The 16,243-nt window shown below is 34.6% G+C and overlaps 1 protein-coding gene across 2 annotated transcripts; it reads right to left on the bottom strand.

Moving 5' to 3' along the window:
• Positions 1–6: 6 nt before the first annotated feature.
• Positions 7–15,368, bottom strand: LOC110446886. Of its 2 annotated transcripts, none has more exons than XM_021492228.1 (6): positions 14,958–15,368; positions 8,075–8,206; positions 3,714–3,817; positions 3,231–3,290; positions 1,057–1,276; positions 7–624 (listed from the first exon to the last, which is right to left on the bottom strand). In XM_021492228.1, exons 1-6 carry the CDS (start codon positions 15,017–15,019, stop codon positions 543–545), a joined length of 660 nt encoding a protein of 219 aa, XP_021347903.1. In that variant the 5' UTR covers positions 15,020–15,368; the 3' UTR covers positions 7–542. The 2 variants fall into 2 exon arrangements, with proteins under 2 accessions (XP_021347903.1, XP_021347902.1); XM_021492227.1 differs by having other exon boundaries at positions 1,057–1,281; positions 3,233–3,290.
• Positions 15,369–16,243: the final 875 nt, after the last annotated feature.

Genomic DNA, 16,243 nt, shown 5'->3' with positions numbered 1-16,243 from the left:
ATATGAAATTGAAATAGCATGGCGTCTTATAAGTTGGGTATAGACGCGGTCCACACTAAATTGAAGTCATGTTCAGACCTGGGATTATTATGGGATCTCGGGTTCAGTATGGACCGTGTCCCACTTCATGTTAGGTTAAACTTCAGACCACTTTATCAATGTTTTCTTTACACCTGTTTAATATTTTAGGCTCTAAGCTGGGTATAGACCGTGTTTGGGTGAAATGGGCATTAGAGGTCTATAACCCAAATTTGAATAGAAAAGTAAACTGCATTATTTTCATCCTCCAAGCAAGGCGAAAACATTACAGATTACAGTAGGATATAGGATGAATTCAACAATTCGCAGTGGGGCGGGCTTAATACTGAAGGTTAATGGGTTTTTCAGTACAGGTTAAATTCAGTCATTTGCTGTTAAACCATATCTGATCAGGTTGCTTGCTATAGTTCAGAAGGCTGATAGCGTAATCTTGCCAATAAGGCCACAATACAGGATCTGTTCTGACCAGTATCATAACCAGTAAATCGAACATGTTTTTTTGGTTACGTCTCCAGATTATCCTCTGAAGCCGAATGAATTGGAACTCTCTGTTCACTGGATTTTCTTGCAGCATATCTTCTTCGTCTGTGAACAGAGGAATTTGATATAAATTACAACTAACCTATGAATGTGTTTGACAGTAAATTTCAACATTCCACAGTAGGCAAATAACACTACAACAAAAGTATAAGTTTACCTTCTTCCTACCTTTATGTACATAGACACAAACGAGGAAGGGGAATCAACACATGATTATTAGTAGTTGTGATACATCACATCATTTCAATATTTTTTTATAAATACTTTATACCAAATGAGATTGTTTAGCAACGGTATGTTCTGTGGAAAAAAAATTGTTAATTTACTGTGCTACACATTCTCAAAATTAAGAAGATAATTTTATGTTTGAAGTTTACAACGGCTTAGCCTAACAGGTTTTTTGTTGAAAATTAACTGTATGATTATATGTATGATCATAAAAATGTGAATATAAGGCAACAAAGCCTGAATTCTCACCTTTTCCTTACTCCTATAAATACGAGTACAGCAATGATACCCAGAAACAGTAATGCACATCCTATTCCAGCATAAGCTCCATGGGAAAGTGTCATGCTGTTATCCTTGTTCTTTACTTTTGTCACTTTGCTGGGATCAACAGAGTCACCATCGCCAGAGTGACCTTTTACCGGATTCTTCCCAGGTCCGGTGTCAATGGGATTAATGTGCACAGGAATTTCTGTATCAGGAGAGAGACAGTATCATGAAGTAAAGGGCAACCAGTTTAAATTTTTACCACGACCAATGGCTTATCAATCAGTAGAGTTACATAAACACTGTAAAATGGCACAGTTTAAATTTTTACCCCAACCAATGACTTATCAATCAGTACATTTACATAAACACTGTAAAATGGCACAGTTTAAAATTTTACCCCAACCAATGGCTTATCAATCAGTACAGTTACATAAACACTGTAAAATGGCACAGTTTAAATTTTTACCCCAACCAATGGCTTATCAATCAGTACAGTTTCATAAACACTGTAAAATGGCACAGTTTAAATTTCATTTGGTATTCTTGGTTACAAGTTCCAGAATCATAACTTGTTACACATTTTCCTGATCAAAAATAAATGAAAAGTGATTGGTAGGGGGAAGGGAGGAGAGGGGGAGGGGGGAGGAAATTCAAAGGGACTTGCCCGTTGTATATTACTAAATTGGGGTAAACTTCTAACAAATCACATGGTACACAGGTATTTTGTTTGCCTAGTATGCATGCATTATATTGCAGATTCAAAAATGTGCGAAATGACATAAAAAAGTTGCCACTTATCATTGAAAGAGAGTACTTAAAAAGTCTCTGCCAAAAGCTTGTTGAGATCACAGGATAGACTACTATTGACAACATTGCTTGGATGCAGATAGTTTTGTATTATTCCCTCCATCCCACTCGTAGATTTTCGGCAGTTATATTAGCTTTCATATAACACCACATGATATATATATTCAATATTGATTATTTCGTGTATGAAATTCAACAACAAGAGGCCCAGAGGGCCTGTATCGCTCACCTGGATATTTAAGCAATCATGGCAAAATATTCTCCAAATGAGATCTAAGGGAATATGCCAGACCCCAAGGCCAAACCTTGTAGCATATCTGTATTTGATTTTTTATGCCCAGCAATTTTATGAATGGTTATGGGGTGGGGATCTCGACTTTTTCCAAGCTGTGACTCAGAAACTAGGTCCCTAGGGTTGTGGCCAGACCCAAGGATCAATTCTAATATCATGACTGCATTTGTCTCTTTTTGCCCAGCATTTGTATATATAGTTTTGGGTTGGGGATCTCAACCGTTTCAAAGTTATGACCCAGGGGTTATGTCTGTGAGGTTGGGGCAGACCCTTGGGTCAATTCTAATATCACGACTGCATTCGTCTCTTTATGCCCAACAATTGTATATATAGTTTTGGGGTGGGGATCTTAACCGTTTCGAAGTTATGACCCAGGGGTTAAGCCTTCAAGGGTTGGGCCAGACCCTAGGGCAATCCTGGAAGCAAATGTGCATTCCTCTCTCTATATACTCAGCAATTGTATATATGGTTATATGGTGGGGATCTCAACCATTTCCAAGTAATAATTTTTTTTGGCCCCAACCCTTAGCCCGGGGGGTCAGCCCCACCATTTGTATAATTTTGAATCCCTGCCTCCCATGAATGCTTCCGACCAAATATGATCAATATCCATGGTATAGTTCTACAGAAAGTCGTTTATAGCAATACAAATGTATAGCCAAATTGCCCCCTTTTAGCCCAGCCCTCAGCCTCCTGGGGGGTCAGCCCCACCATCTGTACAATTTTGAATCCCCACCACCTAGGGATGCTTTCAGTCAAATATGGTTAATATCTATCTCTTAGTTCCAGAGAAGTCGCTTAAAGTAATATAGCTAAATAACCCTTTTTGGCCCCGCCCCTCAGCCCCACCATTTGTACAATTTTGAATCCCCACCACCTAGGGATGCTTCCAGTCAAATCTAGTTAAATTCCAATCAGTGGTTAAGAAGATGAAGTCGTTTAAAGAAATTGTTGACGGACGGACGACGGACGCCACAGTATGGCATGCGCTCACCTTGGTCCTTTGGACCCGGTGAGCTAAAAATTGATTGAATGTCCTGGTTTTATGTAAGCTTACCTGTGGTGGTGGAGTTTTGTTTTCTGATATACCAATCGTCATTTTCAACTTGTGTCTTGACTGTACAAAGAAAAACCATTAGTTATATGTGATGCATAGTAAAAAAAAATGAGAGTGTGTGAATTCACGGCATTTGTCCTGTAAAAAACGAAGAGGGGGCTAACACACACAAATATAATATAGGCAAAGAAGTAATGAGGACGATGTGGACAAAGAAATTTGTCAACTTTTTTAGGCTATCCACTCCCTTATCAAGACAAATATGAAACTTGCATATATACATGTTTATAACAAAATAAATAAAAAATAAAATAAAATAAACCACATTAATTACTATTAAATATATCTTTACTTGTACTTTTTCCTAGTTGTTTAAGGAATGCAATCTGGAAAATTCTGTGATTGTTGTAAGAATAAGTTGATTCAAATTTTACTTTGCATCCAGCTTTGAATTGCGGTCTTGAATTTGGTTCATATACTCACCAACACATGTACCATTTGGGGCCAGAACATAAGTTTTACAACACTCGATCACCTTCACATATACAATCTCTGAAGTATTGTAGTTTTTATTACAGTATTGTTCACTGAAAAAAACAAAATATATATATTATATGATTGTAAACTGAGTGTAAATTAAAGGTTTATATACATGTATATTCTATCCAAATCTCAATTAGTCTGGTCAATCCCCAATTTTTCCCACTGATTTTTTATACAATGTAGTTATTTACCGGTACTTCAAAAAAGTCAATAAGTCATTATCATTCCAGAAGAACTTAAAACTAAAATGTTAATAAATTTGAATGTAATTACATTTTTATTGTTGTAATGATTTGCATCAACGCTTTGTTTTATTCACTTTTCTTTTACATTTACCTTAACATGAATAGCATGTAGTTCCATAATGTACATACAGATATGTCTAGTATAGCACAGTACGTACAATGTAGGACTGGGAATTAAAAATGGTTGTTACAATTAAGGCATCTGTTGATGTTAACACATGTATAATATAAACATTTAACTTGTTTGAAGCAAATGCTTTAACCAATTAAAGCAGATAGCATACTTTGTAGAATACCTAGCTAGTAGTTAAAGTATAGGTCACTACATGTACAAAGAATGAACAATTTGATTTCCTGGCTAAAACATCTAGCCCTTATAACTAGTGTCTAATTTCAATACTGTATTAGGTAGGAGTTTTTAGGTTTTTTTTCCTTTTAACATCAATGTCATATACATGTTCGTACACTACAGTTTCAGTAACTTTTAATATTTCCTTGTAACAGGAACAAATTTGGAAAGAAATGTTGAGTGGACATCAGAGCAAATTAACTAAACATAATGACACCAGCTTCTGTATTTAGACAACTATTTCTCAATGGTTCCAAATCCCCTCTCATAATTATTCTGACTGTATAACATATAATGCTAGAAAGTCATTTTTTCAAGGTAATAACCAGAACCTTATTGCTTACACATCAAGTAGACTCAATCATAAATATTGTGCCAGTATAAAGATTTTAATTATATGGTAACCGCTGATATTTATACCTATCACGTATACAAACAGACAGCAAAAGACTTTTACACTGACTAGGATATACTGAGTGCATGTGCCATACATGTGGTAATGTATATATAATATGCTTTCATAAAAGATATAAGAATATTTCATACTGCCAGAAATAAATTCAATAAATGTTAATTAGCCTGCCTGGTCACCTACATTGACTACTACATATACTGGTAAATAAAGACTGTTATAGACAGCATTACAGCTGTTGCTAATGGTCTGATATACCTGTATATTACCTCACGCCACAAATTAAACGTCACACCACCTAAAGGATTAACAGTTGCACCAAAGTGTCACCAGACACTTTCATACTAAACAAAATATCACCAGTGTAAACCATGGTCACTTGGAAACATCACATACACAACAGTGTATTTAAATTAACATACAGTAAGTTAGTAAGAACCAATCTTGTCTATGATAATCGAATAAAATCACCTAAAAAAGATTGACAAACCAAGCCGACAAATTTTAAGGAACTAGAACTGAACTCTATTTTCCCACAACTTATTTTAAGCTACTAATTCAATTTTATTAATTTCTTAAAACTTTTTTTTTTTTATTACCAGGGTACATATAAATATTTGATGAAAATAACATTAACATAGAGAAAGCAGCTACATATATATGCTGTGCGTATACACGTGCATGTGATCATCAGCACTCCTCAGTACACAAATGATTTATAATTACCAACTCTAGGTCTATATAGCTATTTATAATATATATACCAGTATACAGTGATAGCACAATCTGAGGATCAAAGTCCGGGGTCACGCCACAAGTATTAACATAATCATAATACTTAATACACACTCCTAATGTCAAAGACCACTGCTCTGGTGTCAATCAAGTTCATTTATTACATTTTGTTCAGCGTAGCCAGAAAATTATTTCTGCATGATAGATTATATTGTACATAGTTATAAATATTCTACAAACCTATCATGAAGTATTTTGATGTTTAGTTATAGATGGCCAAGTTAAATTCCTACATGTACTGTAGCTGGGCTGGTGTATTGTACTGCCTAGAAATTTCATCAATAATGATATTTATAACCTGTATGTACATGATCTGTAACAACTTTACTTCCATTGTCGATGGGCCGTGAAACAATAAAAAAAACACCAGGTAAACTGATATCATCTTATACTGGAGGAAAAGAAACAGGTAAACTGATATCATCTAATACTGGAGGAAAACACCAGGTAAACTGATATTATCTAATACTGGAGGAAAAGAAACAGGTAAACTGATATCATCTATATAATACTGGAGGAAAACAAACAGAAAATTATCATGATTTTAACATTGAATATCCCTTCATTAAATTCAATTCCTAGGTGTTTATTTCTTCATGTAATGTATATAAGTTTGTATTCTATTAATTTGTAAGGGGGTATACGTAGATATCGCATTTATTCAATATGTCTCCTTGTCGAATGTATAGATCTAGAGATTATATACAAAATGAATATCAGTATGATTCAGAAAGAAAATGTAAAACTGAAATACTTTGTATTTTCAAGAAATGTCCAAAACTTACAACTATGGTATTGTTAACTATATATCAATTAGTTTTATATCTTGCCAACCTATTCCCCATGGTAAGAAATTAATATTTCGAACAGTGGCATAGCATACATGTATACTTGTATGCCTAAGCATACACTAAACACTTTTAAGAAGATTTTTTTCAATCATGTCTTGTTATTAATTTCTTTTTTTATGATTAATATGGACCGTCCGTATCAATCATTAAAAAGAAAAGGAATAAAAAAATCTTCTTGAAAATTTTAGTCCGACAGAACATATTATACCGTGTTGTCCTCAGCTAATTGTTGAAGGACCTTTCAATATTATTAGCAAGTAAAACTTCTGAAAGGTGTTCCCAGAGCTGATTGCTTATAGGGCCTGGTATAATTTCTTTCAGCTACATTTGTATGTAAGCATACATTCCGAAATATGATTTGCTGTCCAGTTTTGCTGTATATGTACATGTACAGCAAAACTTGTCTAATTTGACCCAAGAGTCTTCTGACACTCTGCCTATATCAACATAATGATGGAATTCAATTTCCAATGAAAACTAACAGAGAATACTCGTGTATTCTGACATCCTCCCTAAACTGACTAGACTGGCTACCAGCCCCTAAGTTTTTATGAAAAATCTCTCAGTTGCATTTTACTAGCTTATATTTATCTCCCCCTAGTTTAGAACTAATTAGGAACTCTAGAATCAGACATCCAATGCAAGTGATCAAAAACTTTTGAGTTAAACGTTTTTCCTAATAATTAAATATTCTAGAGACGGTGGCCAGTCTATAATCTGACCAACATGCTGTATATTGTGTCCAATGTGGTATATGAAACAGGTTTCATTACGCTGTGTTCCTATATATAGCTACAGGGTATGCATATAATTGTTTACCAGTGAGATACAGAATTCAATCAAATTGAGTAGGATGATATATCTAACCTACTGTTGAGAGATGTATTACTGTTATCTTTCGCCTAGTAAATGAAATTAATCTGATAGTTGACTAATCAAAAGATCAATTCACTATACTCCATCTGCAAAATGGCTGATCATGCCCATTCTGAATGAGTTGAAACGGAGGTAAAAATTCCAAGTGGTCATATTGTTCACCACACCTGTAATTGTGAAATTAAAGTGAACTTTCATATTCTGTATGATCTTGCTGCAGTTATTATACATGTATGTACATGTATTGAGATAAAAGGCTTTTTCAGTCCACTAGCTAGCATTGAATTGTCTCACAAACAATTAATCTGCATATAGTGAGCTAATGAAGAATTAGATCCCCTTTAATTAGTTTTGGCTGCGTATATGTATGTCAAACCTTTGAGTGCTAGTCACAACTATAGTTGCGCTGTATGTCTGTGGCCACCACTGCTAGTCACAACTATAGTTGCGCTGTATGTCTGTGGCCACCACTGCTAGTCACAACTATAGTTGCACATTCTATAAAATGGTATTTTATATGGTCAACAGCTATAATCGTGTTGATTAAAATTTAATCAAACATATCAAATAACCAATTTCCATTGGTATTAATATGTTTTAATATTTTAATATTAACACAAGTATTATTTTTGCAATATTTTTACTAAAATTGTGACTTATGAAGTTATATCTAAATTTGAACTGCAGTGAAAATTAAATTTTCTGAATTTATTCAGCACTGATTGGGTACCGTATGTTATTTTAATGTAGCACTCTAAGGGTAATATACTTACTGATAAAAGGTACAGTAGTCTAGACTGAACCAGGTACAGCGAGCTCGGTACGACAGCTTACAGGGTTTGTACACCTGCTCAAACTTTGTCATAGTCTTGGCCTTTATAAAGGTACATTTGTGGTCACTTGCTCTGAAAAATAAACATAAAACTTATTTGTAAATAACAAAAATTTGTCTTTTGAAGACAATAAAAAAAAAGAAACCTGTATGTATGTGTATACGTTATCACTGAATGTATAAAACGGAGTACATGTAGCAAAAAATTATTTAATGTCAATCAATCATTGTTGTCTCAACTCAACCTCTGAAAATAACTCTGGTGAGTCAGTAAATGTCAGATTTCGGAATAATATCAAGACATTTCATACCAAATAGATGAATCTCATTCTGCATACAAAATTGTTTTGCAATTGTGATATTTAATTTTTAAATACTGCTGTCCAGGAAGATTAACTATAGTGTTCAAGTGCATACCCCAAAGTAATTTATAACATTGGCAATCATTTATCTCAAACATCCTTAAATATAAACAGCCTTAGCTATAATTGCATAGGTGTCAGTTCTGAAGCCTCCAATAAGGGATTGGTCCGGAGATCTCCTTATTCCACATGTACATTTTCAATGAGGGATTGGTGCGGAGATCTCTTTATTCCAAATGTATATTTCCAATGAGGGATTGGTCCGGAGATAGATCTCCTTATTCCACATGTACATTTCCAATGCGGGATTGGTCCGGAGATCTCCTTATTCCACATGTACATTTTCAATGAGGGATTGGTGCGGAGATCTCTTTATTACAAATGTATATTTCCAATGAGGGATTGGTCCGGAGATAGATCTCCTTATTCCACATGTAAATTTCCAATAAGGAATTGATCCAGAGATCTCCTTATTCCACATGTACATTTCCAATAAGGGATTGATCCGGAGATAGATCTCCTTATTCCACATGTACATTTCCAATAAGGAATTGATCCAGAGATCTCCTTATTCCACATGTACATTTCCAATGAGGGATGTGTGCGGAGATCTCCTTATTCCACATGTACATTTCCAATAAGGGATTGGTCCAGAGATGTCCTTATTCCACATGTAAATTTCCAATAAGGAATTGGTCCAGATATCTCCTTATTCCACGTGTACATTTCCAATGAGGGATGGGTCCAGAGATCTCCTTATTCAACATGTCCATTTCCAATGAGGGATTTGTGCGGAGAGCTCCTTATTCCACATGTACATTTTCAATGAGGGATTGGTGCGGAGATCTCTTTATTCCAAATGTATATTTCCAATGAGGGATTGGTCCGGACATAGATCTCCTTATTCCACATGTACATTTCCAATAAGGGATTGATCCAGAGATCTCCTTATTCCACATGTACATTTCCAATGAGGGATGGGTCCAGAGATCTCCTTATTCCACATGTACATTTCCAATAAGGGATTGGTCCGGAGATCTCCTTACTCCACATGTACATTTCCAATAAGTGATTGATCCGGAGATCTCCTTATTCCACATGTACATTTCCAATGAGGGATTGGTGCGGAGATCTCCTTATTCCACATGTACATTTCCAATAAGGGATTGATCCGGGGATCTCCTTATTCCACATGTACATTTCCAATAAGTGATTGATCCGGAGATCTCCTTATTCCTCATGTACATTTCCAATGAGGGATTGGTGCGGAGAACTCCTTATTCCACATGTTCATTTCCAATAAGGTATTGATCCGGAGATCTCCTTATTCCTCATGTACATTTCCAATGAGGGATTGGTGCGGAGAACTCCTTATTCCACATGTTCATTTCCAATAATGTTTTGGTTTGTAGATCTGCTTATTCCACATGTTCATTTCCAATAAGGTATTGATCCGGAGATCTCCTTATTCCACATGTACATTTCCAATGAGGGAGCCTGAGTATAAGAAAGTGCGTGAAACGCGACTGAAACTGCTTTGCTCAATTTATCTTTCCCTTTCTATTTATCAAAATACATGTACAAATATACTGTACATCCATTTAACATGTCCTTGTTTGTTTTTTGTCGCAATTATAACCCTCAAGAGCTTACAGTGTATGTTCCATGTTAATGAATAAAGCTTCTTGTATCTTGTAGAGATCTATCAATTTTTTCAATATATATGAAGACTGCGCATATATATAGATAAGGTTATAACGTCGATATATATTTAATCTATATATATATAGACCAAAACAATATAGGTGTTCTTAATTACTCCAGATAATTTAGATACAACAACTTTATGTATACTGTACTGATGTATCCATCGTCACTATATATATATAACCTTAGTTTTAATGCCGGATCTGTGAGGATCAGATTTTGAACTTGAGTATAGATCTAGCTTATCTGAAATATCAATGTTTCAAAATGATCTAATCATAAATCTCCAAAGTATTGTGTATACCTTTGAATATCTCTTTGACGTAATGAACGGGATCCCTACTGATTATATACTGTACTTGATTTATACACAAATGTTTACATGTGATATTTATTGGTAATATCAACCACATGTATGCACCTAGTGTTGGGTCAATCTACGTACTTTGTCTGGTGTTTTTGTTTCAAGTACATAAATAAGACAATTTCCGCAGACGATAAGTAATTATGATGCACACATGATTTGAAAACATTTACTCCTATCTAATTATTTAATCTATCACTGAAAATACATAGGTTGTAAAGTTGTTTTATTCTTAATTACATGACATGCACGCATGTACCCAGTTAATTAACAGCTGATGAGTATATTTCCTCCAGCTTGATGCCCCAGGCGAGTAGATTTCTGTCAGGGCTAGTGAAAATCTTTGAATATTTAGTATTACCCGTATACATGTTTTTGTATACATGTATATATGTTTACAATGAAAATATAGGAGAGCTGGAACATTAGAAAGTATGCCTGTGGCTCTAGCTAGTACAATTACTCTTAAAATATTTAAAATTGTACACCTTTGATTGACATCACTGATTACAAATATATATGTAACAGGAAAGGAAATATGCAATGGCCTATGGCCAGACCAGGATTTGAGCATAGGACCTACAAAGTCAAGACAGAGCTCCAACCAATCATTTCAAATCAATAAACTTACATTTTGTAATATTAGGTTGATGTGAATTTGTTTAAGGTATGATTATATTACCCAGTGTTAACATGTTTATCTAATTTCAATATTGACTTTAGTGTATTGCCGATGTCCATGTCTCTATTAACCGATATAATACCATGTACAAACAGTGTCAAGGTTTCAGTTTTGTTTAGAATGTAAACAAACCCTAGCACTATAGGCCTGTTATAATTACCAGCAGATTAAAATTAACCTCGTGAAGAGATATTATAAATACAGTCAGATTTTTTCCATTCATTCATTCCGCACACAACTCTGATCTCCATATTTTGGAGGGAGACTCCTGAGTTTGGACCCTTAAAGTGAGCACGTTCAACAAGTGAATTTGTTAAACTATTCTTATTTTCTAAGATCTAAAATTTAGATAGAAAAAAAACAATGACAATATATAGTTGTAAAAGGTTCTTTCAGACAAATGAACACTTAGATCTGTGAACTTGAATGTGCATGAAGGTCATTCACTTGAACAAACATGGTAACTTTTTTATTTATTATCCTTACATGCTACACTGCATGGCCACTTATCATCACCCCAGGTCTTTTGGTTTAATATTTAGAAGAAGTTGTTTATAGGTTTATTAAAGAAAATTGACTAATGTGACCTTGAATATGAGTGAAGGTCATTCATTAAAACAAACTTGGTAGCCCTTCATCACAGCGTGCATCATCATGATCATAGCCATGTTACTGATCAGATATTATCCAAATCATCCTGTGCCTCTTGGTTATGCAGAAGAAGTTGTTTGAACAATTTGCAAACATTTGATCCCAGTGACCTTGCAGGTGGGTCAAGGTCATTAATTTGAACAAACTTGGTAGCACCCTTAAAGCTTTATCCCAGCATGCTACTGGCCAGATATCATGACCCTGGGCCTTTTGGTTATTGAGAAGAAGTTGTTTAATCATAAAGAAAATGTTGACATGGGACGGACGCCACACCATTGTTCTCTTGGCCTTCCCAGCCAGATGAGCAGAAAACTGTATTGATCAGTGTACGTAGCTATATCAAATACTTAAATTATCAGCTATGTGCATGTCTCTTCTCAAGCCAACATTTTTTATTGTTTTTTTTAAACATTTCAGATCATTTTGGAATAGCATTATTTGACTCTATTATTATAATAAACTGCAGACTGAATGCTGACTTGTTTTTTTGATTGCTTAAAAATCAAACACATTTGAGAACTAGAAAATTCAAATGAGAAATAGGACGAGGACTAGCTATATATATATATAGTGATAAAGATAGTGCCGTCGCTGGGGCTCGCACCCACAATCCTTGGCTCTCAAGCCTGATGCTCTACCACTGCCAATTTGTAGTAGGACGAGGAATAGTGATAAAGATAGTATTGTCGATTGGACTCAAACCCCGCGACCTTGGCTCTCCAGCCCGATGCTCTACCGCTGAGCTAAACGGAAATTCCCTACAGCTGACACTTGTAAGGCAACCTAATCATTATGTATTATACATGATGTACATCTTAAGACGGTGATTGGCTCTAGATCTGTATACATTTACACCTGTCGTTATCCATCATTTATAAATTTACACCTGTCGTTATCCATCATTTATACATTTACACCTGTCGTTATCCATCATTTATACATTTACACCTGTTGTCATCCATCATTTATACATTTACACCTGTCGTTATCCATCATTTATACATTTACACCTGTCGTTATCAATCATTTATACATTTACACCTGTCGTTATCCATTATTTATACATTTACATCTGTCGTTATCCATCATTAGCTTGGCTCTAGATCTGTATACATTTACACCTGTCGTTATCCATCATTTATACATTTACACCTGTCGTTATCCATTATTTATACATTTACATCTCTCGTTATCCATCATTAGCTTGGTTCTAGATCTGTATACATTTACACCTGTCGTTATCCATCATTTATACATTTACACCTGTTGTTATCCATCATTTATACATTTACACCTGTCATTATCCATCATTTATACATTTACACCTGTCGTTATCCATCATTTATACATTTACACCTTTCGTTATCCATCATGTATACATTTACACCTCTCGTTATCCATCATTGATCCATTTACACCTGTCGCTATCCATCATTTATATATTTACACCTGTCGTTATGCATCATTTATACATTAACACCTGTCGTTATCCATGATTTATACATTTACATCTCTCGGTATCCATCATTAGCTTGGTTCTAGACCTGTATACATTTACACCTATCGTTATCCATCATTAATACATTTACTCCTGTCGTTATCCATTATTTATACATTTATATCTCTCGTTATCCATAATTAGCTTGGTTCTAGATTTGTATACATTTACACCTTTCGTTATCCATCATTTAAACATTTACACCTGTCGTTATCCCTCATTAGCTTGGCTCTAGATCTGTATGCATTTACACCTGTCGTGATCCATCATTTATACGTTTACACCTGTCGTTACCAATCCTAAGCTTGGCTATAGATCTGTATACATTTAGACCTGTCGTTATCCATTATTTATACATTTGCACCTGTCGTTATCCCTCATTAGCTTGGCTCTAGACCTGTATACATTTACACCTTTCGTTATCCATCATTAGCTTGGTTCTAGATCTGTATACATTTCCACCTGTCATTATCCAACATTTATACATTTACCCCTGTCGTTATCCATTATTTATACATTTACATCTCTCGGTATCCATCATTAGCTTGGTTCTAGATTTGTATACATTTACACCCGTCGTTATCCATCATTTATACATTTACACCTGTCGTTATCCATCACTAGCTTACATGCATGATTATCTCACTTTGCCCTCAGCATGAAACATGATTAGTCTCAGGGAAACAGAAAATGATGTTTCCCTAAAACATCAACAATAGCCAATACATGTGCCAGAGAGAATAATCCCCTTTTAAAGTCATGTTCCATATATGAAGACCAGTATGGATAAAAATTACACTAATGACAGAAAAAATGTCTAATTTCACCTCAAGGTTCAAATCCCAGTCTGGCCCCTTAATTATTGCTCTTTTGTTACAATACTTTTAAAACCTTCCACATCTATAATATTCATCCCAGAACTCACTCACGGATGTTCTGGAATTCTGACTGTAAACCAAGCCTTTAACCAACAAATTAGTCTGTTTGAACAATAATATAACAGTACCCCAGTTTTGATATACAGTTAGTAATTTGTTTAAACAGGCTATAAATTTCACAATTTCACAATTTATAGTCAAGAGTTTTCAAACATCTTTCTATCATCCTTAAAATAGAAAATTAGGAATTGTTCATAGTATAAGGGTTGATTATTAAAAAGTCAAAGTCAGAAATTACTGAATAATAATTAGGTCTATATTTATTTGGCGGAGATCTCAACCTGATCATTTTCAAGAGATCACGAGAAAGTCAGTTCTTTCTGATCTCAACAAGTATTTTTTTATATCAATTTCAACTTAAAGAGAATTATAAGTTTAATTTATAAATATTAAACCTACAAAAAGTATAAGTATTAGATCTAGACCTAACTACAGTACTTATCATGACTATGTACCCTATAGTACTAGTGTGTACATAGGTTATAACCGATATAAAATGCTCTCACTACATCCTATTAGAAGTCTCATCGCCGTGGTGGACTGATGTCCACTGTATATATATATATATATAGTACTGACACTAGTAGAGTACGTACTATCCTAAGTTTTATTAAAGACTCACCCAATAAATGTCACTGAAGCCAGAGTAGTGAAAAGCACCATCATCCATCCATATAAATCCATTTTGTTTAATGTGAGAGTCAAGTTTACAACTGAGAATATATAGGATACACACTCGGTTTCTATAGAGCTGAGATGAATGATCTACAATGTATAATATCACGAGCCATGTGAGTGCGCATAACACAAAGCGTTGTTTTGATATTTCGCCAATAATTCAGACCGACGTCACACTCATGTTTGTATCACGTTCGCCTCCTTTTTCTATATTCCTGTTTCCGTGTGTATTCCTTTCATTTCCTTAGTGAACAGATGTCAGCTGAACCACGTAATGTTGAACGCATATATGTTACTTCCATGTGACAGATGGAGGCTTACTGCTTTCGACTTTGGACCTCAGAATGTACACAAAGGGGAGGTAACTGTAATATTCTGCCACACCTGATTATTGATCTAGTACGTATCACACCACTATTTTAACATGGCTATTTCTATTTGCTTTACAATCTACAATCGAGTATCGATAAAGGTTCCCATATACAGAATAAAAATGATAACTTACAACTTGTAAAGCAAGCATTCAAAGATAAAAAGAAAAAAAAGAAAAAAAAGTTATTTTCTTTCTGTTTTCAATATGTCACTGTTATTTCACGTTTCGAATATTTACTAATACCACGGAATTAGATCTAAGTCCGTGCTAATACATGTATATAGTTCATTCCATTTTCTAATTCCGTGGACTCCACTAGACAAAATAGAAACAGATAATACAATAATTGGTGGATTTTACTATGATGTGATTGGGTAAAAAACAATTAAATAATTTCCTTATGACGTATTTGATAAACAAGAAAATCCTACTCATATATTTTCTTTCTTTTGAAAGACGAAATATACGCTACATTTACGATCATGTTTCTGAATTTCATTAAAGCCAGTTAATAATTTGGACACCGACCGCCATTTCAACAAACGTTTATAACTGGCAATGCTAATTGTTCAATCAAGCCATTCTTAGCGGTACATTTAAACTAGAGTTACAGTGTATTATGATTGGATCTAACTATCACATCTGGTCCACCAACACCAACGCAGGTTCTTTGACTCCCCGCCAGAAGTGAAATGATTGGAATGTGGATTTTGATAAACTCAAAGTCATTTCCTTAAAATGTTCCTTCTTCTATCATAGTTTTTGACCTCTCCGTTCTGTACACTACCGGACATCAAACGATATTGAAGGAACGTCTTCGTTATTTTCTTGCGAGAACTCACTTTTCCAAGAAAGAC

The sequence above is a fragment of the Mizuhopecten yessoensis genome, unplaced genomic scaffold, assembly GCF_002113885.1.
Source record: "Mizuhopecten yessoensis strain PY_sf001 unplaced genomic scaffold, ASM211388v2 scaffold3023, whole genome shotgun sequence".
Lineage (NCBI taxonomy): Eukaryota > Metazoa > Mollusca > Bivalvia > Pectinida > Pectinidae > Mizuhopecten > Mizuhopecten yessoensis.
The sequence above is the reverse complement of the archived record's forward strand: the minus strand, read 5'-3'. Positions and strand labels throughout refer to the sequence as shown.